This window comes from Thunnus maccoyii, chromosome 10, assembly GCF_910596095.1.
Source record: "Thunnus maccoyii chromosome 10, fThuMac1.1, whole genome shotgun sequence".
Taxonomy (NCBI): domain Eukaryota; kingdom Metazoa; phylum Chordata; class Actinopteri; order Scombriformes; family Scombridae; genus Thunnus; species Thunnus maccoyii.
The window spans coordinates 31,450,308-31,474,652 of record NC_056542.1 but is presented as its reverse complement, the minus strand read 5'-3'; the positions used below and the strand labels follow the sequence as shown (position 1 = coordinate 31,474,652).

Here is a 24,345-nt window from a genome sequence, read left to right as displayed (position 1 = left end):
GTGCTATGCTGTACGACTGTTGTATCATATGGGAAAATGTATAGAAATATATAAGAATATCAATATGAATTTGATATTAACAGCAATACTGTCATAAGTATCAGAGGATTTATACACTGAAGAATAAATAGGAACTGAAGGAAGCAGACCTTATGAATTCACAACACAATACATGATGTGCAGTGTAGAAATGAGAAAACATCCAGCTAAGTCTATCTATGCATTTTCTTACTGATCCACCAACTTCTCCACCTCAGCCAAGCATAAAAGACTTTTTGCATAAATTGCAATGTGATCATTTTTAATTTATTGAAATATCTTCATCAAATAATCACCTCAACAGTATTAGTATCGGTGGCAGTATGGAAAGTGTACTGTGGCTGAGAGATCTTAACATGCTGCAACTGCAAAACACAAGTAAATGACAAACACAGTGAACAAAAGCAAACACTATAAGTTGTAGAGAACGATGCAATTCGGTGCAACAGCCAACAGTGTTGTTTAGTTTAGTTTTAATGTTATGACTGCATGATTCAGATATCACTGGATATATTGGCTATACATAAAATGTTTGCTTTTTACAAATTACTTTAGTTCAATCAGTTTTCAGTGTTGCACTTCTTTTTTGTTGTAATTCAGTTCAGTTTTGTTCAGTAGCCTAGAGCTTGCAACAGTCTTGTGTTTGCTGGTTTCTAAATGAGAACAATAAGAAACAGCATGTTTCTTTATGTTGAGAATGTGTTGTCAAATCGGTGAATGTGTTTCTTAATTTTCTTGTTTTGTTCGGTGCCTTTTTTTCTATTTCTGTTTTCTTTGTTGTGGAAGATCTGTCTGTCTGACAATAAATCTTCAAAAACAAAAAATTTAAACCATTTTCTTTAAAGCTGCACTCCCTGATGTTGTTACATTACCCAATGATGACCCCCAAATCCCAAAAGTTATAGCCAGTTCAATGTTTTTTTCCAGAAATCCAAATTGAGCTGGAGGGATATTATGAGATTTGGTGATAATCTTTAAGACGCTACAGTGCACAGAATAATATGATATCATAGTACACAGTGACCTAAAAACACTGTTGAACCTTACTTTGTGCTTATACATCATAGTCATTGTAATATATTAATCTATCCTATTGAATTAGTGGAGCATGTGACACCGTAAGTATTACCACATAAGCACTATGATAGCATGATCATTCTATGAACTATAACAATATTTATTCATGGTTGTATATGTATAACTAAGGACAAAGTGAGTTCAGAGCAGCACTTCTGAACTGGTGGAGGTTTGACTGCCTTTGATTGAAGGACACCATCATGAACCCCGCCTTGATGCTAAAAAAGAATGAGCAAATCATTTACAATTTCAGCTGGCTAGACAGTAACAAGTCTGTGAAGCACCATTTTGCTCAAAAATCCATCTTTTTTTACAGAAGGGAGAGCGGTATGTATTAAGATTTTATGTCCATCTGAGGGCGTATTATCAAGGACTTTTATACTGCTAGCGTTGGAGGTAAAGGGCTTTAGGGGCAGCAAGCTGGAGGAAGGGAACATTATATAATTGCGACTACTCTCAGTCCATCACAGCGAGTTCACTATTCATTAATCACTGTGGAAAAACAGCTCGGTGAAACTACATCTAGTAGAAGCAGCGGCAATAAGAAGTGAGAGTCTGTATTTTCTGCTATAGATGAAGTGGAAGGCTTTTTCAGTCCGTGGATAACAACTGATGAGAGGTGTTTTGAAGTTTGGAATGCCATACATATGCATTTAGATGAGCATTTGGCAGATCAATGCAAATGTTATTGACTGTTTCTCGCCCACCGTCTTCCAGTTCACGTCATCGGAGTCGACCGGAATCGACAGCAGGAAACTGAACTTTGTTAAGCAGCGTGCGAACTCGTGAAATAAGATGTCAGAACGATTGTCTTGATGGTCGTCCCCATCTGTGTGATGCAGTAATGTATTCTTGAGCGGTTGCCGTGGGTATGTATGTGGAGGAGTGAGCACGATGTTGTAGAGTTTGCTGAGGAGTGATGAGTCAGATCGTGGCCAGTAGACAGAACGCTGTGACTCAGCCCGGGTTGGTCCCTGTGCTCTGACCCACACTGACCCCTCTGCCGTGAATTAGTTGTGCAGTCAGCTACACAAAGGTGGAACACATTTGCAATGCAAAAAAAAAGGCTCTGACAAAATGCCTTTTCCCCTTTTTCATGTGCAGAGTGTACAGGTTTTCATGTTTTAACAGACTCACTTTACACCAGCCATCAAGTTTCTTTGCACTAAGCTAACATGTGCTGTTCAAATATCAGTGACTGGCAACAGAATGGACATTAAACTGCAACAATCTTAAATTAAAAAAAAAAAAAATTAGTTGATCTTCCTATAGTTTTAAACATAAGCTCAGTGTTGAAATAAGCCGTAAAATGTGGACACTGGACAAAAGTGGAAGTTTCATTCACAAGAACGTTTGTACTTAAGTGCAATACTTGAGTAAATGTATTTACTGTATGTATTTATTTACTATATTCTAACTGTTTTATATCATTACTTTTGCAATCTTATGTGGCATATTTGCTCATTAGGGATTCATTAGATTACATTTCACACAGCACACTACATAAACAGACTGTAAAATTTTAGAGAAAAGACCTGACTTCTAGTAAACAGCCTTTTAGTCAGTAGAATGTAGTTTACATGTAATGTTAAATGTAAATTGTAATTTTAATCAAATCCCCTCACTTGGTTCCTACCCAAGACCCTAGTCAGACCAGGTCTAAATGAGAGTATATTCAGTCAAATCAGGATGAGTGCTCATTAACTGGTGGCACATCATGTTCCTGCCAGTGTTGGTTGGCTCTGTTCAGGTTGATTGCATTTTAGATGTGGACTTACTTTGACGGCTCTGACTGTCCTTTGGTTTCTTTTGGATTTGGTCTCTTAAAAATATATATGCATATATGCATACTTGGTTCAGCTAGGTTATCCACAGGTCCATTTCACACTGAGTCTAACATTTTAGTATTGTACTACTGTTACTACAACACTTTTGTGGCTGCACCTCCATTGTTTTGCTATATTTGCTACATTTGCTAATAGCTATTTTACTATTTAGCTCCTGCCCTGAGTTTAAACTCCAGAAAGAAGAGCCAGGAAAATAATGCAGAAACTGATTTTTGTAGTGTCTGGCCAAGTTTCCTGAATTATACACTTGGTACATACATTACTACAAATCAGCTTACAAAAATGGTCTTGAAGCAACATCAGTCATTGGAAAAAAAATGCTATATCAAGTTATGTGATGATGAGATTAAAAGTAGGTGGTTAGAAGCAGTGTGTAGAGTGTGGTAAAGGTTGTTATGGCATTGGAGGTAACTGACAGCCACAGAGGTGGAATCTAATATGATTGCAACAATCTAATCATTTTATATATGTGTGTGTATTCCTACAGAGTCCCCAGACCCGGTCCACTGAGCAGGTGGAGGAGGGTCCACTGTTTGGAGAAGCAATAGGCTCAGAGGGAGGAGCTCAGGCTTTCCTGTCTGAGATCAGTGAGGAGGATGTAGAGGTGCTTCGCCAGAGAGAGGAGGCCCTGCTGCAGATTGAAGTAAGAACACTGACATCTGTTCAGCTTTATACTGCAGCACTTTTCATGTTATCTGAAGAACTGAATTCATCAAACTGTAATCTCACAGTCGCACAGTACAGCCATTTTCCTGCTGGGAGCGAGTGAGCAGCTCCACAGGTGTAGCTAGAGATTGAGGTACCTTCCTTTAGGGCATAATGAGTAACAGACTGTTGCTCAACACTTGTCTCAACAAATAGAACTCCACAGAGGCCTCAATACTTGTCACGGTCAATTTAGACTGTACTAGATTCAGGTTAGAACAATAATGACCAGAATATGAGACAATGAGCACCTGGGCAAAGATGCAGAACAGACCGCCCCTTCATATTTGGCAGCAGTCCTCCTGTTTAGTTTTTTTTTTTTCCTGGAATATTCTGCATGGTAATTAGAACTGCAAGATTAATCATGACTGTAAGGTGAAAAATGCAAAATACTTTTGTATGCCACAGATGCCACAACAGATTCATACTCATCACCACAAATATTACACATAACATTATAGGCCACTATAAAAAAAATATTGAAAACCATCAAAGGAAACTTGTGATGCTGGTTACATTTTCTTAAAGCAAAGCAAGTATTCAACTGTGAAACATATTTAAATTACTTACTAATATCAATTTAGGCTTACTGTAGCCTTCACATGTACTGTGTAGCTCTGTTATATAAAAAAAAAATCTATTTTCTTTTTGTCAACAAATCCAATGAAAAGACCCAAATCAACAATGAATTGATACACTTATAAGTACTGTGTGTGTATCCAAACCCTGGAATATCTTATTTCTGTGCCATAGAGCTAAAAACTATCAAAAACACATCAGTCAGACACTGTTGTGTTGATTGACATGATCCTTAATTTAGCATGAACACACACACTGCAGTTCATTTTGACTCAATCCCACACACACCGTCCTGCTGCCAGAAATACTCACTAGAACACCAGATGCATGTTAATCCGCTGCTGAAAGTAGTCCCCAACAAATGCACTATTTTCTCCTGTTTGAGTAAAATTTGATAAAAACTACAGTGACCAACTGTTTTAGGGAATTTCAGAACCTTTTTTAAACATGGAACTATATATTTGTGAGTTCTTTTATAAAGATTTACATAATCAGTAGGAATCAATGGCTTCAGGGCCTATGTGCCACAGGATAGAGAAGTCCGAAAGACCCATTGTTGGCGTTCATATGATTTTTCTTATTTTTTTTTTAAAATAAAGAAAAGAATATCACTAGCTTCATCCTTTTAATAACAGTCACTTCACACAAAGGCGTTGAGTTAGACCCCCCCAACCCCTCAAGCCCCTGAGCCTGTGCCTTGTAGGTTACTGTATATTTATTTAGCTGCACAAGAGCATCATGAGACAGAAGACATTATTTTCACGCTGTGAATAACATGTTGCATTTACCATGCTCCTACAGGCTGTCCCTCTGCATACATAATATTTCACACATGTCCCAGAAGCCAAAAATTTGCCATTCATGCCTCACTATCCCCACCCATGTATTCCCAGCCAGCCTACAAAATCCAAACCAGCAACCTTGTGATTATAAGCCTGTTTACCGATATTCTCTCAGGGCCACATTTACTAAGCTGCATGCAACTTGTGTCAGATTAGAAATGAGAACCTGTGTGTGAATCTGGCCCATAGTCCTTATGAACAACAAATGGAAAGCCATGGCCATATACCTTTTTGAAAAAGTCAGGCATCTGGCGATAGACAAACCTGAATTTAATACACACTCTCCTAAAAATAAAGGACAGAAAAAGGAAAAAAACAAACTAGGTATTTGTTGTCTTCAAATATTGCCTCCCAGGAGGCCAACACATGCCAAGTAACTAGAAACTCAGACAGACTCGGTCTTCTTCTCCCACCCCCAAAAGCTTATTAGTATTTTGTCACAGTACCCCCATGCTGCTGCAGGATATTGAATGCTACCCAATTACTAAGGTGCTTATATAGACTTGTTTGTTCCTTTACCTGGGTAAAGTGTGTATGGAATCTTAATGTTTCTAGACTTCACTTTTGAAGCCAGTGTGAAAGAACAAACACTTCTGTGAGATTCTGTATTGTACAATCATTTCTCAAATACTGTACCTCGTAATCCAGATCAGACTTAAGGTGGAAAGGCTGTTTTCCAAGTCCTGTTTCAAAGAAGTTTTATGATTTCATCGACAAACTTGAATGTACATATGGGCGGTTTCATGTAGGACGCATAAAAATAATGTTAAAAGCAGCACATCCTCATAATTAAATGACAAAATCCGTATTGGTCCATGTATTTCAGAACAACACACTGAAGTGCTGGCTGGCCTGACAGCTGGTGATCAGCAGGATAATATTTGTCTGTGCTTTCTAAAACTGTTACAAATCACTGTTGAAATGTAACTGATGTTTTATGATGTGACAATGCTATGGTTAAGGTGTGGTTAGGTTTAGGAACATATCATGGTTTGGATTCAAATGACTACTTCCTTAAGGTTATGGGACCTTAGTTGTCATGGTTATAGTAATAACCATGTGGTTTAAGGTTAAGGGATGATTGATTTTAAAACACAGTGTTGACTGAAGTGAACAAGAAGAGATCTTCTGTCTTAAAGTTTGATGTTTTGTTACTACAGCTGCTAGAGGGCCTCGTTCCTTCTCTCTGCCCTTCCCGGGTGGGGGTTCTTTTACATACTGGTCATAAGTGAAGCTAGGGTGGGGCCAGAAAGTGCCAGGAAATTACTAATAATACCATAGCACTGGAATCACATGAATGAGTTCATGTTGCCCATGTTACGCAAGAGTATTTACTTAAAGGCTCTGGAAATTTGGCTTGAAATAGTAAAAATGTATATACTGTATGACCTCAAAGTTAAGTGTCTCATTATGCATCCACAAAAATCTGAGTGAAAATAAACATTCATAACTATTACAAAACTTAGTCAAAAAACAGTTAATTTTGCTGTTTAGACCATTTCTCAAGACTGTGTAGGTGTGGCAGATCACATTTTGATTGACACCCGCACCGGCTACTGAGGGTTAGCTACTGGCTAACTACAGTAGCTAACAACTGGGTTTCCATGGTGCGTAGCCATGCTTCTAACTCACTAACTGAAGGAGGCAGGGAAATAGCTAAACATAAGACACACTGAGCAAGACAGAGGAGGAGAGCGAGAGAGAGGAGCCATTGCTAACTGCTAAGCTAAGTTACCTGCTAAGCTAACTGCTAAGCTAAAGTAACTAGCAGATCTGAAAAGCGTGAAAACAACTGTGATTAGCAAGAAAGTCACTAAAAAGAGTGAGCTAAGTGTGCTCAAGCAGAACTAGTGTACGTTTAAATGTACAGCGGGTAATTAGCTGCAGCAATCAAGAATATAGCAAAATTAACTGGGTTGAGATCATAGACTGTATATAAATATGGACGTCATGACAGCTCCTCAAAAGCAAAGCCAAGACATCTCAATCATCCCCTGGTGGCTGGCTGCAGTATAGGTCATAAGTCCCACCCCCTCCTTGTTAGTGGATGGGACATGAGTCAAACTAAAAAGATGGTTTCTGTCATTTTAGGTAGTTCTTATCATGCTGATGGTTCTCATTTTTCTGATAAATTTGTTTTTAATTAGTTATTTGACGATATAGTAAGGGGGTCTGATGTCATGATTGACAGCTGTGACAGCTGCTCTCAAACCTCCGTCAGGTGGCAGAATGGCTGAGGGGGCGTGTCCTGCAGGCAATCATCCTGCCGCCAGACTCTACTGTGCAGACTCTGGCTCTAAATGACATCACACCAGCAAGATGGCAGCTCCTGGAAAGGAAATATTTTGGCTTCACTTTTGCATAGTGGTAGGAAATGGAGATGTGTCATTCATATTTATATACAGTCAATGGTTGAGATGCAGAAACGCTACCAATAACACAGAAACTCTGGCAACCGGAAATGAAACAATATGCTTATCGCAGCACGTCACGTCGTTTATGATTGGTTCATGGAATTAATTGTGTAATTTTAGTAATAAATGTCTGAGCATAACCACGGCCATTTCAAACTCAATATCAGGAAAGTTTACAAAAACTTTTTGGATTGAAACTTATTTCTAAAACCTTTTAGATGCTTACTATTGTGTACATAAGACCATAATTTACATAGTTAGAAGGCTATTGTGGATATGGGTTTTCAGTGGCTTGGAGTTAACTGTTATTAAGTGTGCTTTGGTATGTTATCTGAATGATGAAAATGCTTTGTTTCAAATCAAATCAAACGTTTCAAGAGGAACCAGAAACTAGAGAAAATGACAAAGTGGAGGCAAGCAGAGAGAGAGAGAGTTAGAACATCAGAAGGAGACCACCTGTGACCTGCTACAGTAGCTCCTCCAGTGCTGCTCACTCCTGGCAGTGTTATTAGCAATGTTAGCTGACCAGCAGCCAGAGATAGGACCCCAGTGCCCAAGCCTTGAAAAAGTCCCACAAAATTCCACAACCAGTCAACCCCGTCTCCAAAAAATGATATTTAAATAAATTTGCAACAGAAATTCATTTTGTTTTCTATTGACATAATGAGGAAATGTTGTTAATTAATGAACCTGATAGGTCATAAAATGTTGATATTGAATGTATCAGTCAAATGTTCTAAAATGTACGCTCTCCATCCACCCTGACTACCTCTCAGTCCATAAATGTAGCGCTTCCCTCACTCAAAAAAACATTGCCTTGCATATTAATCCAGGCAGCGATTCCGTTTGTCATCACAACATAAGCAGGAAAACAAATTAGGTCTTATAATCGTCATTTCGAGGAGACAATGCTGGTATGAGCAGAACTACTCCAGTCAGTCGTAAGCATTTCTTTCAACCCTGTCTGTGTTGCTTGTTAGTTGAGATGTCAACTATGTAATTTCTCATCATTCTGTCTGGGGATCATGATCGTAATGCAAAGCGGACTGTCTTCGTCTCCATAGTAACGGTCGATGAGGCTCATGGGTAATGCAGCCACTTTCGCAACCAAAAACTGACAAAAACACTTCATCTCTCAGAATTGAAAGAGAAATAATTAAAACTGATGGCCCTAACAATAACTTATCATATTGTTGAGTTATCAAGACCACTTTTAAGTTTTTGTGTTGAGAAATGTTAAAGATATCATTTAAAGAAAACCTTAACACGATGACAGTAGAGGAAAATACTTCTAGGCGTCGGGTCCTCCAGTCAGCTCACCAGACTGATGTGGACTGATAAAATTAAAATAAAGAAATAAAAACAAGGATAAAATATTGTGATTAAATGTTGAGTAATGTAGTGGTTAAAAAAGTGATGCAGGCATGAAAGATATTCCAACCGAAATATGTTAGTTTGAATGTCACGAAAAAATGGAAAATTCACATTCATGTACACAAATCTATAGATTCAATTTCATGACTATTTCACAAAGAGACTGGGTCGAATTGTTTGACCCTGACGAGGACTGGTCTGCAGTCGATACATGTTGGTCTTTAAAACTTTATTACTTAAACTTTTAATAATTAACCTTTGTACTTTTAAGAATCTGGAGAATCTATTCTCTTTCCTGTGGACACTAGTTTCACTGTTAATTGTCTTGACAACACTCCCTGATGTCTGGGGTTTATTGAACATTACTCTCTGCTTGTGCAAAATCTGTTGATGAAACTTTTGAGGACATATTGTAAAACTTCATCAGCCGTCTCAGAACCATATGGCTGAATCAAAACAGACAGGAGCCTGACACATGGTGCCGTAGTCTGCTTTTAAAATGACAAGCTTCCACGTTGACAGTCCAGCTTTGGACTGGAGTTTGTCATCCAATGGTTTGAAGACTAATGATAATGTTTTAGGAGCACTTTGCAGCATAATGAAGATGTATCTCTGTGCCCAGTTGGAGCCGTCTGAACTTCATCAACGTTTCAAATCAGCTAATCCCACCGCAGGAGCCGCGCTGAATAGGAGTGAGAAAAAGGAAGAGCATCAATCTCTCCCTGCAGAGTGACACAAAGAGCCGCGGCTCGAATGACAGCTTCATTTCAGCGCAGCCGTTGAGATGGGCCAGTCAGATGATTGGTGTTCAGACAGGGTCGTCTGGCCTGCGCTTTAGTCATAGCAGGATGGATAAATGTCATACTCAGTGCTCAGGCAGGTGCTGAGGGGCTTGACGTTGTTCCTTTGGGGAGAGTGATAGTATCTGACAATGTGCTTTTTCACCTCCATCCCACCCTCCTCGCCTCCAAACGCCTCCCCTCATCCCTCCATACCACTAAATCAACAGTGTTTGCTGCGAGTCCCAGCGCGTATCTCTTTTCCTTCACTGCCCACCTCCCAAAGGACCAAGAAAGCCTACAGTGTCTGTCATCGTTATCAGACCCTCTCTCTCAGTCTGGAAAAGGTCTGATGCGGTTCTCGGGTTAATTTTGCCTTCCTCAGAGACTGTACGAATGTGTGAAGTCCACTGAAGCTTCCTGGCTACAGCTGGGTCAGCGAGTCATGGTGCACTGAGTAGCAGTAATCTCTGTGAGGTTTACAAAGCCTTTCCACACTCATGCCTACATCACCGTCCTGTTTTCCCAAAGTCCTCTCCAAGACCAGTCCTGGGCCCTGTTCTTTGTACATGGAGTTAGCTTGGTTTGGCTGCTTTAAAGCAAAGCTAGATTTTTTTCAGTTCTCTGAAGCAGGCTAGAAAATCACACAGAAGATAGCGATAGAGCAATAAATCACAATTAGCTGAATAATAGTCAGTTTGAGTCAAAATTCTTATGTCACAAAATGTGTTCAAGACTTGCTGGTTGATACAGAACTATTACAATCAGCCAAACAAATTACAGGATCTATTAAAATGGTGTTTCTGTGTTTTGTTTGTTTGGTCCAATCAATGCATATTTTGACATTACTGAAGCTGAGAATTCTCATATCCCTGGAACCCTTCTCTATCCATTCATATATGGATATTTGTGCTGTATTGAAAACCTCTCACCATACATTTTTAAAGAGCTTTGTTTTGCATATAAACAAGTTTCCTAGAACATGTAATACCATTCACATAGAAAATGTTGCCATTTCTAAAAAAGCTTAACTTGTCCTGGGAAAAAAACAAAAACAAAACAACAACAATATATGGCATGCCATGGTGACTATGACATAAGCCTTTAAATGAGGTAAATTAAAAACATCACAAGGTTAAAGAAGTATCTTACCGTACCAGTCAAAAGCTTGGCTACACCTTCCCACAGTGGGTTTTTTTTTGTGCTTTTTGACTTTTGAGCACTGGACTCTCTCCCTGAGGCATCCCTATCTCCACCTATACATGAGAAGCACAAAGACACATTCAAGTCATCTTTTTGGATACATGGGGAATACAGCCTAAGAAGCCAGCCAGTTCTTTACTTTTGCATCCAGAGGACTCTGGATAGGTTTGAGCCATATTTTTCAGTCATCTGATTGAACAGATACACTTCAGTTTTAATCATTATAGTCGTCCACAGTGGTCACATGTCAGATCATGGTTTTCTCATGTACCATGTGACTGATGTTGACTGAAGACTAGAACTGTGGCTGTGGTACTGCTGATGAGGTACTTTCTCTACATGTCCAGTGTAGACAAGCTATAAGCTCAGTGCTAGTTCATAATAATAATAATAATGATAATAATACATTGTGTTTATCATACAATCCACATAACTGGACATAACTCGTACTGTGCCCTGAAGAATGAATATTAGATACACACAGAATGTCTTTTGTATTCTAATACTATTTGTAATCTAATACATTATTTTAATCATGGTAAGAATTCCATGTTTATTGTAATGTTCAAAACAGGCCTAAAATAGACAGATCCCCTGCAATAACAGCTATGAAAATACCAGCTGAGAAACAGTGGGTCACACAAAAATCAGTCCACATAAAAGTGGAATAACTTCAAGCATACTTTGAATACTCAGATAAAAAGAAATATATTCAAGTAAGTTTATGATTTCAGACCAGTGAAACCCAGAAACACAGTGTTTAATTATGGAATTGGGAATTTTATATAAAACAGTGAAATGGTTCCTCAGCCTGTATTCTGATTCTGCTATAAAATGTGCTGTGTGTAGCATAGGACCATGCAAGCCAATGTATGACCAGAACTTAGTCCAAGATAAAGAAATACTTCCTCAAATGTTTTTTGAAGAGCTGAGTTAGCTGGTTTAGAATGAACAAAATAATTGTACCCAGCTACTATGCTGTATTCATTAAACCATGTTTTAAAAACAGGGTCATGGGCAGCTTGGAGCTCCCTCTGGGACTGCTCATTGAATTCTGGACATATCGTCCTTGAGTAATGTTATATTATTCCACATGTTCTGACAAGAGATAGAAGTCAGAATATTAGTATCCAGCCTCTGCAGCACATTCAAATCCCCCCCTTAGACTGTCACCTCCCAGCTGCACTTTATATGCTTTGGCACAGGAGATCATTTCATCAAAAATGAATTCATAAAAAAAAAAAAAAAAAAAAAAAGCTTAGGGCATAACAGAGGACAGCTTTCAAGGGGAATCTGAATACAACACCTGGCCCAACAGAGAGAGAGAAAAAAAAAAAAAAAACACAGCAAAGCGTGTCTGTCCTACCAATGTATCCTCAGGACAATATATTGAGAGAGTTTACCCTTCACTGAAGACAGGTATAGTGGGAAACACCACAAGATAAATAGTTCCAGTCGACAAACAATAAGACTTTTACACCCTCAGCAGAAAAGATCTTTCAGAAAGTGGTTTCTTAGCAAACACATTTGTTATTAACCCTGGCAATCAAAACCATATTGATTTCCCTCTCTTTACACACTGAAGCTAATAGTATGATGGCAGATCACGTACTGCTGGCTGGCTCCTTCAAGATAATGAGAATATCAGCCTTCTGTGAAATACAAATGCTGATATTCCACTCAGATTTGATTATCCACTAAAGCTCACTAATACAGGCGTCAGGTACCTACTAATGAGTGACAGGATTCACATGGTAATTTCTCTCTTACAGTTTGCATTACTGCAACAGTACAAGACAGAAAAGAAAATAATCAGCAGATAAATGAAAGTTTTTATGTACAGTGATATTGCTGTCGGTGCAATCATGCAAACAGCTCTGACAATTTGCTTGAAGTAGAGGTAAAAGTGTTTGAATGAAAGATAACTCAGAGTAACTCAACATATATTGGCCGTTTTTGATGCCTTTATCAGACTGTGACAGTTTGAGGTGACAGGAAACGAGAGGAGGAAGAGACAGGGAATGCTGCCAGAGTAACGGTTTTTAATTCGACACTGTTGCTTTTTCCATGCAAGGCAAAAACATTGAGTGGACTAAGATTTAATTAAATTTTAATTAAATCACAATAAAGTGACATGAAGAAATTAGAGAAAGTGACCTTTCTCTTTTTCTGCCTGATTGACTGTCACTGCTAAATAAACTACACTTCGTCCAGTTTCTATTCTGTTCAACGCTCAAAGTGAGACTGTACAGTTTAGAAAGTTTTAGCAAATTAAAAAACTTTAGACAAATCATTCTTTAATTTGGCATGACTGACTTAGCAACAAACAACCACTACAACCATGCTAGTGGCTGTGTCATGCTGCATTTAGACACAGCAGTGCCTCATGGCGCAATGTTAACAATGTCTACCATGTTCACTATCTTAGTTGAGTGTTTTAGCATACTAACATATTCTGATCAGCACTAAACACAAAGTGCTGTTGATGCTGACGGGAATGTCATTAGTTTTGCAGGTATTTGGTCATGAACCAAAGTATTGAACAACTTAAAATTTTGACCTAATGATGGCACTAAAGGAAAAGCCATAAAATCACTAAAGCTATTACAAATCATCCTGAGCAGGACATAATATGTGTAGAGAATTTCATGGCAATCCATCCAATATTTGTCAGGACATTTAACTAAAAGCAACCTCATGATGGCACTAGAATAAAAGCGAGGGGGTCACCAAAGTCATGGAGCTTCATCCTCTGGGGACCATGAATGTCCGTACAAAGTTTCATGGCAATCCATCCAGTAGATATTTGAGATATTTCATTCATGGGCTGAGAGAGTGAGTGAACAATAATGTAGTCTGTCACTGCACATTATCGTCCCACAGTGCCATGCATAGCAACATTAGAGGACCTTATCACAGCTGGAAATGATCAAAACAAATATTGGATGGTGGTGAGAACTTTAGGAACACCTTGAAAAATAAAATATCAATCAATCAATCAATCAATTTTTATTTATATATTGCCAAATCACAACAAAAGTCATCTCAGGGCACTTTTCACATAGAGCAGGTCAAGACCGTACTCTTTAATTTACAGAGACCCAACAATTCCCCCATGAGCAGCACTTGGCGACAGCGGTAAGGAAAAACTCCCCTTTAACGGGTAGAAACCTCAAGCAGAACCCGGCTCTTGGTGGGCGGCCATCTGCTAAAAAAATAAAAAATGAAAGAATTCAAACATTTGGAAGACATTTTATTTTCTCTTTGCCATGTTTCCACTCTAAAAATTAGCATTAGCATCTTAAAGTTGCAGTTCAATGGACCAAAGTGTTTGACGGACATATTGACAAACCTCTGGGCCGCTACTGTGGCAAAAAGAACAAGTTATCTATTCAGTAACAGTAAGAGGAGTGAATGTCACTTGTTGCCTCCATCCTTGTTATTTTGAAATCACAGAAGAGGAAGCAGGTTGAGCCTCAGCAGACTGTAACCTCTGTCTCTAATATTTACAACCCTAGCCTCCTCGCTGCCCTTCAGGCACTGCTGCTGGCATCACATTCAGGGGTGTTAGGTCCTTGGGCTACTGCCAGAGAGGAAACATGATTTTACATTTATAAACCGTTTATTCAGTGAGGGCAAAAAAGAGATGTCTCTCATGCAGTCGGTGTGTGAGGAATGTCATCGTTTTTTTTTTTTTTTTCGTCCTCCCTTTTCTCACCAGTAAGTGTGCAAGCAAATCTGCTTAACGGTTTTTCTGCTGTGGCAGTGACACTGTGTCCTATTGCCCGATGCCTTTGGGCTGGGGGGGGGGGATGTGGGGAGAATTTCATATCAGCATTAAGCACACTTATCAAAGAGAGTGAGAGTGTTCAGAGCGGGGAGGGGAATGAGTGAGCGTGGCTGCGTGAGAGAGAACAGCAGAAAAATATATTTGTCCTTTGATCATCCATTTCTTGCCATAACACTTTTCTTGTAATCATTTTTCATGATTACAATCTATCATTGGTATAATTTATTAACTGAGCCACCAACATGAAGCCTTCTCATACCTGACTGAACCATTGTGTCCAAGTTTCAAATCAGAAATGTATTCCTTCAATCCTATCCATCTAGATATGATTGAATAGATACATATATCAAATAAATCACACTGGGATTAATTTGTGGTGAAAAGTAAGCACATTTCTTAACGACTAACGTTTTATCTCATTTCTATCACCACTTTTTAATTGAATATTAAATAATTAATATTGAAATTCTGGTAATTGTTTATGAACTCATCAACAAACAAACAGTCATCCAAACAATCCCCATGTTTGCTGATTGGTCAGGCTTCCAGCTGCTGGGCTGAATTGATTCTCAGTGGATGTTTCCCACAATGAAATATCACAATAACAATGTGTAACAGCACAAATTGTGACATAAAAGCTAATTCAAACAGACACACAACAGGAGGTAGTGACCAAAAAGCAAAGCAATTACAGTGGTACTAATTCAGTACATTAAAAGAAGGAGTTATTTTTTTATTTTTTTTACTAGATGAAGACCCTGTGAGATTTTAAATCAGCATAGCCAATTATTTATTATAGTTATATATTTTCTCCTTGCCTAAGTGTGCTTTTATTTTATTTTATTTTGTATATATATATCAATTAATTTCAAAATACATTTTTTTAACTTCAGTAAATTCCCACCATTTGTGATGATACATGTAGATATAATTGAATATATATGTGTGATGATAATGAAGAGTGTAGGCTGATTCTGAGCCAAAGTAGTACGAGGTTAAACTGTAGGTCATCTTCAAAAAATGCAGGGGTTGCGGACATGTTTTGATTTAATGACTAAATAATAACCTTTGTGAGACAAACGTGAAGTATATTGTGAACTTTCTAAGCTGTCACTCAGAGACTAACGTTAGCAAAGCAGAGCAGCGAACTCCAGCAGTAACAAACCAGACCGGTTGACCGACACACACTGCAACATCAAACAACTTAAACCAACTCTGAAGTGAAGAAAATAACTCGGTGCTCAGTCACTTTCACCTCAAAAACCCTTTGCCTGCTCAGCATGTTGGACAGAGATGTCTTTCCCTGGAGCTAACGGATGCTGCTCTGCACTGCTGGAGACATGATGTTAATAATAACACAGCGGAGCACTCCGTCTCCCCCTCAGTTTGTTATTCTCATACAGGCAGGAGACTGTAAGATGCTTCCAAATTAATTTATTCATTAATTAATGCAGTTAACTTTTTCAAATAAAAAGGATGCTGACCATTTATCTTATCAGCCAATTATGTTTCATATTGTATTTCAATGGAATAAGGACTCCAGTGAATGGTTTGGCACACAGTGAACTGGAGCAAGAGACTGAAAATAGTGCCCCCTTTTCTATTTATTCAATCAAGAGTCGGCTTTGACTTGAGAATCGATTCTGAATCGAATCGGCACCCAAGTATCCTGATAGTATCAAATCAGAAGATAAGCATGTCATCCCAGGCCTATAAAATCAGCACCATTATTTATCACAACCTTTATTTTTCATCATTTTGTTCCATCTTGGTATAAAATTTAAATCCCTATGGACACTTTTATCTGTCAAATCATGATTTTTTTTTTCATTTGATAGCACGACACTTTAAGGTGCCTGACTACACGCACAAACTGTGTACGCTACACCACGCACATTCTCCAGCCTTTTCCACCTTTATCTCAAAAAAATCCAGAGAAAACCCTGATTTCAAATGGAAGAAGATAACAGAGGTTAGAGGTCTGCTCATGTGTCCGGATGAGGTGATCAGTCAGCACCTGCACTATAACAGCTTAATGAAGTTTGTATACTTCCATCGAAGCAAGTCATGTTTTGATGTTTCCTTTTCAATTAAATACCAAAGCCACTAGGTCTCCACTGAAGGGAAATATAAAGAAATGCTTAATGTTCAGGTGAGTTGAGGTTACTTTTAAATGTAATATGTCGGCAGGGTTTCATAACAGTGAGCGGATGGAATGCCGAGAAATCATAAGTTACATCAGTAATCTGGGCACTTCTCAGGCCCACATGGCTGCTTCATATGTAGTGGGGGTGGAGGTGATGAGGAGGTGCATCTTTCTCAGGATGAAGTGTTCACTCGCTGTAGTTAAGGAGATGAAGCCTTTTGTTTTGACTCTGCACCTCCCTGTGTTGAGAGGATTTTTCATCATCTGAATACAAGAATGAACCACGTGTTTATGTATCTACAGCGTCTAGATTAATGTCGTTGGAACACTCATCTGTGTGTGATTTAGCCTGATAAGATGTCTGGATTTTTACATAAAAATGTTACTCTGTACAGCTTGAGACCTGAGTTTATCTGAGGCTGCAGACAGATCTATATTCAGGGTTGATTGGGAGCACAGAGATGCACTGAGCTGCTCCTCACATAGTAAGGAAATTGTTTCCCCTCCCTTGCGGGCTATGGATTTGCCAGTATGCAGCAGGAATAGAAGAGACTTGAAATGACAAGCGTGTTGACAGCGAATGATGACTAATGTGCCTGCGGAGAGTGGATACGTCACTGAATACTGCCAAATCACAACTGACATGACAGAGTCACTTGACGTGCTACCTAAACCAGACTACACCTGAGATACACAACAACATACTTTCTAAAATACAGTACAGCACGTGTTCCGTTGTTCTCGTCTGTTTGCAGAGCACTGGCACGACAATGTTCAACTTTTCAACAGCTATTACACTACTGTTCAGTGTGGAGCAAAATACAGTTGCACTTGACATTAGTTTGTCTAGTAACAATTTATTATGGAAGAGGTATCTTGGGAACAACCAGGTAATACCATCACAATCACAGGAGGAGAGACTACCTATAGGTAAGATCTAATCTTTGTGATTTTAGAGTGTATTTTCTGTAGTTGGGTAATAATAGAAAATACTTGGATTGAAAAGAAGAAGAAGTAATAATATGGGAATAGGTTAACAACAAACGGGTAATATGGTGTATGGTTTCACTCCTACTCGTGGAGTTAAATCAGAAAAGAAAAGAAAATACCAAGAAATCAACTGATGAATGATGGTGATGAATTTTTTAAAAGTAATATATAAAATTTCCTCTTCCCTCAGTCAGTGGAAAATGCAATACCACCTGTTTCTATGTTTATTTTTTATCTTACCCTTTGTGCCTGAGAGACACAATTTTCATCAAAATTCATACCCTTTAATCTCAAAATCATAACTCTGTTAAACCAGAAAGCACAGACATCATACACGCACTGTAAGAATCAGCAGAACCTCCCCTTTGCAAAGATGGCATCTGCGATCTGTTTAGCATAAGCATCAGTAAATCCACTTTGAAATCAGAGAAAAAAATTGTTTCTTATGACTTGAGATCTTGGTTCATAATCCTGAGATTTATGACTTTTCTCCTGTGAAAGTAACCCAGTCAGTGTTTTTTACAGCTACAGCTATGCCTGTGTGAGAGAAGGAAGTGTTGAGAAGCAGCATGTAGCTCTAACTGTGGAGCAGATTCACCATCATGTCACAAAAAGTACTGATGTCTTGTTTGCTGATACAGAACCATTACAACCAGCAAAACAAAACGTCAGACAAGTGATGAAATCAGTGGGGTTTTTACAGTTTGTCATTATCAATACATTTTTTGACATTACTGAGGCTCATCCATACATGGATCGAAAACTTCTTGACATGAAGACAAAAAATCACAAAATTTACCTTTACATTTTTATTTTTTGTTTTTTTTTTCATAAAAGGTCTCCCAAATGAATACACCCCAGTAGTCTAATGGTTACTCTGCATGTCTCCTTTGTTGCATGTCATTCCCGTCTCTCTCTCCTTGTTTCCTGTCTGCCACTTAACTACACACTAAATAATCTTAAAAAGTCTACTGCATCAAATCTGAAATATTTTTCTGAATACTCTTCATGACTAGTAAACTGACCATTACATGTAAAACAGGAGGGATGTCCCTTTAAATTCCCATCTCATTCCTGATTTAGGAATATTTAGCTTTAGTATATCAGTTTGAAGCAGCTATAGATGTAACACTTGAATATACAATATATTATCATTATTTGTATTTGCAGGTAACAAAATTCTAATTTTATGTTCTCTACTCAATAAATTTTGAGTTTCTCAACTCTAGAGTTGGTGTCTCAGAGTTGAGAAAGATTCATAGATGTGATGCTGATATTTTTTGATATTTTATAATGTGATTATATTTTAATTAATTTTGATTAAATGTTAAGTATGCCATACTTCAATTTACATGATAACTGGCTTTGCCACAAGTGCTCATCAGCCTTCATTGAACTGAATTTCACTGCTGAAATGAGAATCATAACACATTTAAGTGGGTAATTTGGATATTTCAGAAAAGAAAAAAAAAGCTCTTTAACTGGTGATTTTATGAGGATTTTCAGCACATAAAAACAGTGTCACCGTCCAGAGACAGTGACAAACCCTGCTACAAATTTGAGATTTGTCACACAACCGCCATCACTCTTATTTGATGTAAATCAATGTAGTCACATGAATCGACGGCGTAGGGTGACGAGCGCGCGCTGTAGGTTGATCACAGTCAGATCACGCTCAAAGTCCAGAGGAGTTGTCAGTTTGGTTTGGGAATGCGCTGAGAGACTTCTCTCTCCCCTGCGAGGTCTCGCTCTGATAGCTGTGCTCTCATTTGGCCAAAAGAAGCAAACTAAGTGGGAGAGAGCACTTCAGAGATCCAAGTAACTTCTCTAAGCGAACAAGGTGTGAAAACGTCTTAAATCTCCCGGATGCCTCTTCAGGGGTCGTGCTGTCTATCAGCGCTTTCCTTCCTCGTGGCTGACTTGCATACTTAATCAGCTGTTATTACTGAAGCCGCTTCACCTTAAAGAGGCTGATGGAAGCGCTTCGCTGTGCCACACTCCCCTCTGCAGGCACCAGTGGAGACCTCCATGCATGGCCACTCTGCACTGTAAGACTGAAAGACATATTAGCATGTATCCTGCTGGCCTCTATAAACTGCATTCTTTGGATGAAACCCTTGCTGGGAGAATCATGCACTATATGCAGCAATTTCTCTAATCCCTACTGCTTGCTGTCATATACTGGATTGTAAATCACCTTCATTGGGCTGATATCTTGTTAAGTATCAAACTGTGCTGAGCAAATATTACTCTTAATAAAGAAACTATGATTTTGAAGACACAAGCAGAATAAAGTAATCACACAGGGGGATTCTCATTGAATCTGCAACTGATTTCTGTGTGGATGACTAGAGGACTCTAGCATGAAAGTAACAGGAAAGAGGAGTCACTTTTTTCTTTTTAGCTCATCCTCTATCAGATGATCTGCAGGTTGCAAAGCTTTGGAATCAAGCTTCAATCTCTTCCACAAGTGTTCATATCAGCCAGTATCAGACAGATCCTTATGACTGGAGAAATGCGAGGCATGCAGCGCTGGTGACTGAGGTGTCAATCAAATGCTGCCGGCAGGCTTGTTTCTGTGACTTTTTTTTTTTTATTTTTTATCTTGGCCTCAAGTTTAATTGTGTTTTTGCTGTCTCTGCAGTGGCCCCAGTGTCAGATGGAACAGCTGTCTGAATCACAGTCTGACATTTTAGTCTCATGAAAATATACAGACCCTTGGAGCTTTTCATTTGTTCAAGCATGTTCTTTTCATCAGTCACACACAATAACAACAACAGGAGGATTGACAGGAGCAGTCAGAGGACCAGCAGAGGTGAGCCTCAGCACTAAGGATGAGTCTGGCTCGTTGGACACCATCATAAGGATTTGTGGAACGCGACAAAAGTTCTATGACACTTTATTGATCCCTATATAGGAAGTTAATTTTTTTTTGCATGGCTCCCTCCCTGGAGGTGAGGTCAGGGTCAGCTATAGAGCACTGACCTCTGAAGCTGGACCAGATTCAGGGTGAATCAGTCAAAAAATAATGTCCTTTTTCTTGCCATGCTTTTTCCTGACTTTGAAAAAAAAACAGGGTGCAAGCAAGGAAAGAATTCATGACTGTGCAAAAAGAATTCAACAGAACTTGAAATAATGCTGCGTTCAAATCATGCTGGCAGAGTGGGAAGAACTTTTAATCATGTTATATATTTGTAGTAGTTTGTTAACAATTGAAACTAGATACAAATTGTGTATATCTCTTTTTAATTTAGCTAAATTGATTGTGTTTGGGTTTTATTCATATGTAATTGCCACTTGAAACCTTTTTTGAAACTTTTGCACTTCTGTAGCTCTTTTAACCAAGTGGGAAATATTGTAGCTGCCAATAAATCCTCCGACCCCAAATGACAACTAGGAGACTGATGTGAAAGTTGGCTTCTATTAATTACAGTCTACATGAATCAATCAATCAGACTGAACAACATGGTGTGATATTAGTGATTAAGACGTACTGTAATGTCTGCCAGAACACTATAAGACACTGTAAGTTGTTTATTGCTAAAGCCAGAAATAGTGGGATAGCAGGATTCTTGGTAAAGAACGGTCCTGTTTCCTTGGAGACTTTAAACACTGAAGCTTCTTTCCATGGCACCAAGAGAATTTGACCAGCTCTTATCATCCTTAACGCTTTTGCTCACCTCAACTAATTAAGAGATTTTTTCATCAAAAAAGCTACACTCTTGCAGTCTTATGGAAGGATATTTGACAGTGCTGTCACATCTAACATGTTTGGTCCTGTATTGACAACAGTGGTATTAGTATGATTAACAGCATGTCTACATCCATTTTCCACTAATTTGCGGTTTTACGGGGGTTATGCACAGGACCTCTTTGTCGGCACCAATTGCCAGGTAAGCTTCTGGTCCTGCTGAAAAATAACTCAGCACATAACCCCCTGTAAAACAGCAAATTGTCATTACACTTCAGTTTTTGTGCTGATATGTGTGATCATTAGTGAGCTGAGCTAAGCTAAGCTAACATGATGCTTTAGCCTTATATTTACTCTTGGTATTGATCTTCTCATGTAACTCTCAGCACAAAAAGCAAGTAAGCATTTACAAAAAAATGTTGAATTATTTCTTTCAACCTGCATTAACTGATTTTTTGGCCACTGGGCAGAAACAAGTTGTGAACACATGGTATAGCCTATTATCATCTTTTAAGTTGATATGTTGAACTTGTTAGCAAACAGTTGCTTATTTCCACATCTAGCAGTTATGGAACAGCATTATCATTTATTTGGAGTCATGTTTCTGTCCACCTGGTGAACATAAGTCCAATATTCACTTTCTTTTAGCTGTTTTTGCTCTCTACCAACTCCTGAGGGAAATATCTGGCTCTTTAGCTGCTAAATGCTCCACTATGTCCACCAGCTAGTTGCTAAATGTCTGCTTTCAGTTCGTTGCTGAGTATGTAATGTACAGTGGATTTGTAGAGCTCTTTCTCTTAAAACGGCTGCCTGTCGCGGTTGAAAACAAAGATATGAGAGCGCTGAGATCGAACCAAAACAGCCAAAGAATGATCTGAAGCTTGCTACAGAGCTGCACACATTGTCATAGTGGCCAAACAGAAACTATCCCCCCATAATAGCATGGTACAAGACACTTGTAGCTGTCCGTCATTAATCATAACACATAAGCAGCAGCAAAGTTTGATTTCCCACACAGGTTAATGTAGCACTGATGATGCAGGATTACATCACCATAATTACCCAATGAATGAGTCACCTGTCAGTCTATATGACTTCAGCAACCAATCAACAACCAATATATCATGTTGTTTCTTTGCACTGTAGCAACTGAGCAATACTACATGTATGAAAACAATCCTAGACTTTGCCTACTGTCCTTGCACCTGATAAGGTTCACACAGGAACTGAGGCAGAAACTATCATACTATACTTGCCCTGAGTGATAAGGAAACCTCCTGTAATAAACCTGTTGTTGGAAACATAATAGAAAAATCTCCAGTCCTGGTTCCCAGCCCAGTGCCAGTATCCACTGGCTGCTAGATTGGCCATGAGCAGAATTTAAAGCCCATGAAATATGGAAAAGGGCACAGTGTTGGCCTGAAGCCTGGCCACCCACTCAGGCCTCAGGCAGGGGTCCCAACCCATCACATCTCTGCCTTCTCCCTGTGTGTCACTCTGCCTATTCACCTCCACACACTATTTGCTAAATTGGTTACACACTGTTCTGTCATTATGATGAAATGAGCCCTGATTGCCCTCTGCTTTGCCAGGTAAAATAAATTTGTTATTCTATTACAGCATGATAGACAGGGTTGCCCAAAGATAAATGCAAAAAAGTCTTTAGCATCACGAGGTGTGCCAGGGGCCATTTTGGCTCCATTCAAACAGTTTTTGCCAAGTGCCAGGATGACTGCCAGTTTCCACAGCAATCTCCGCCACCTGTGATGGATGGCCTAGTGGGTTAGACTACACAAACGCAGCTGTGATTGCACGGTGCCATAATGGAGGAAAAGGGGGACCTGTGAGCAGGAGATAGACAGAGGTTTTATAAGCTTTCATATTGCTTTGAGCTGAAACATTGAGAGCAGATTCAAAGCTCGGAGACTGTGGAGAATTAGCTGCGGTCAACCATAGCTGCACTAGTTTGCTCTGTGCCCTGACAGAGAAATAATTGAACAAAACTTTGAACTGCTTTTTTTCATTTTAGTCTAGCCAAGCACACAACATTCAGGATTTAACACAAATCCACTGAATTTGTCAATTAAAGAGACAGGAAACTTTATTTGGAATTGCTTTTTTTTTTGCTTTGTTTTGTTTTTCAAATAGGAGTGAAGAAGGAAAAAAGATTACTTAAATATAGAGGCACAAAGTCTGAATTGGAAGGAGGTCGAGGTAGAGGGATGAGGTCAACAAAACATCAAAGTTTGACACGGGAGATCACTATTGGTTATCTGTTTTCAGCTGCTACTCAAACCATGACCATGACCACCTACCTTTTACCATATGGTTATTGTTGTGCCCATGACGACCAAGGTCCCCTAACCTTAAGAAAATAGTCATTTTAACCCAAACCATGAGGTTTTTGTGCCTAAACCTAACCAGACCTTAACCATAGCGCAGCATTAAACATATTTATTCTTCAAGTAATTTGTAATGGTTTTGATGTCGTCCTGCTGATTACTGCCCAGCATCCAAACCAGGAAATAAAGATAACTAAAAATAAACAAACATGGGAACAATTAACTGTTATTGACATTTTTAAGAGCTAATGAGCTGATAAAGACCACTAACACAATGAACGCACATTTAATGACATTAGATTTCAAATCCCCAGCACCTTTTTAATGTGTTCTCAGCAGTGGTCTAACATTAGCATTTACTGTCGGTTTTGTCCACAGAGAGACATGCTGGATGTCAGTCAAATCATGAAGGATCTGGCCAGTATGGTCCATGAACAAGGAGACACCATCGGTAAGTTATTGTGTGTGAATGTGTGTGTGTGTTGAATATTGTCAACATTGTCGTCCCCAGTTAAATTAACAAAGAA

General features: G+C 38.9%; 1 protein-coding gene across 5 annotated transcripts in view; it reads left to right on the top strand.

Annotated features, from left to right (window-relative positions):
• The window catches only part of tsnare1 (T-SNARE Domain Containing 1), a 220,753-nt gene that overhangs the window by 90,910 nt on the left and 105,498 nt on the right, over positions 1 to 24,345 (top strand). For all 5 annotated transcript variants that reach the window (XM_042422708.1, XM_042422706.1, XM_042422707.1 and 2 more), the window contains exons 9-10: positions 3,451 to 3,606; positions 24,197 to 24,269. In XM_042422708.1, coding sequence (XP_042278642.1) covers positions 3,451 to 3,606; positions 24,197 to 24,269 — 229 coding nt within the window. The remainder of the gene's footprint in view (positions 1 to 3,450; positions 3,607 to 24,196; positions 24,270 to 24,345) is intronic.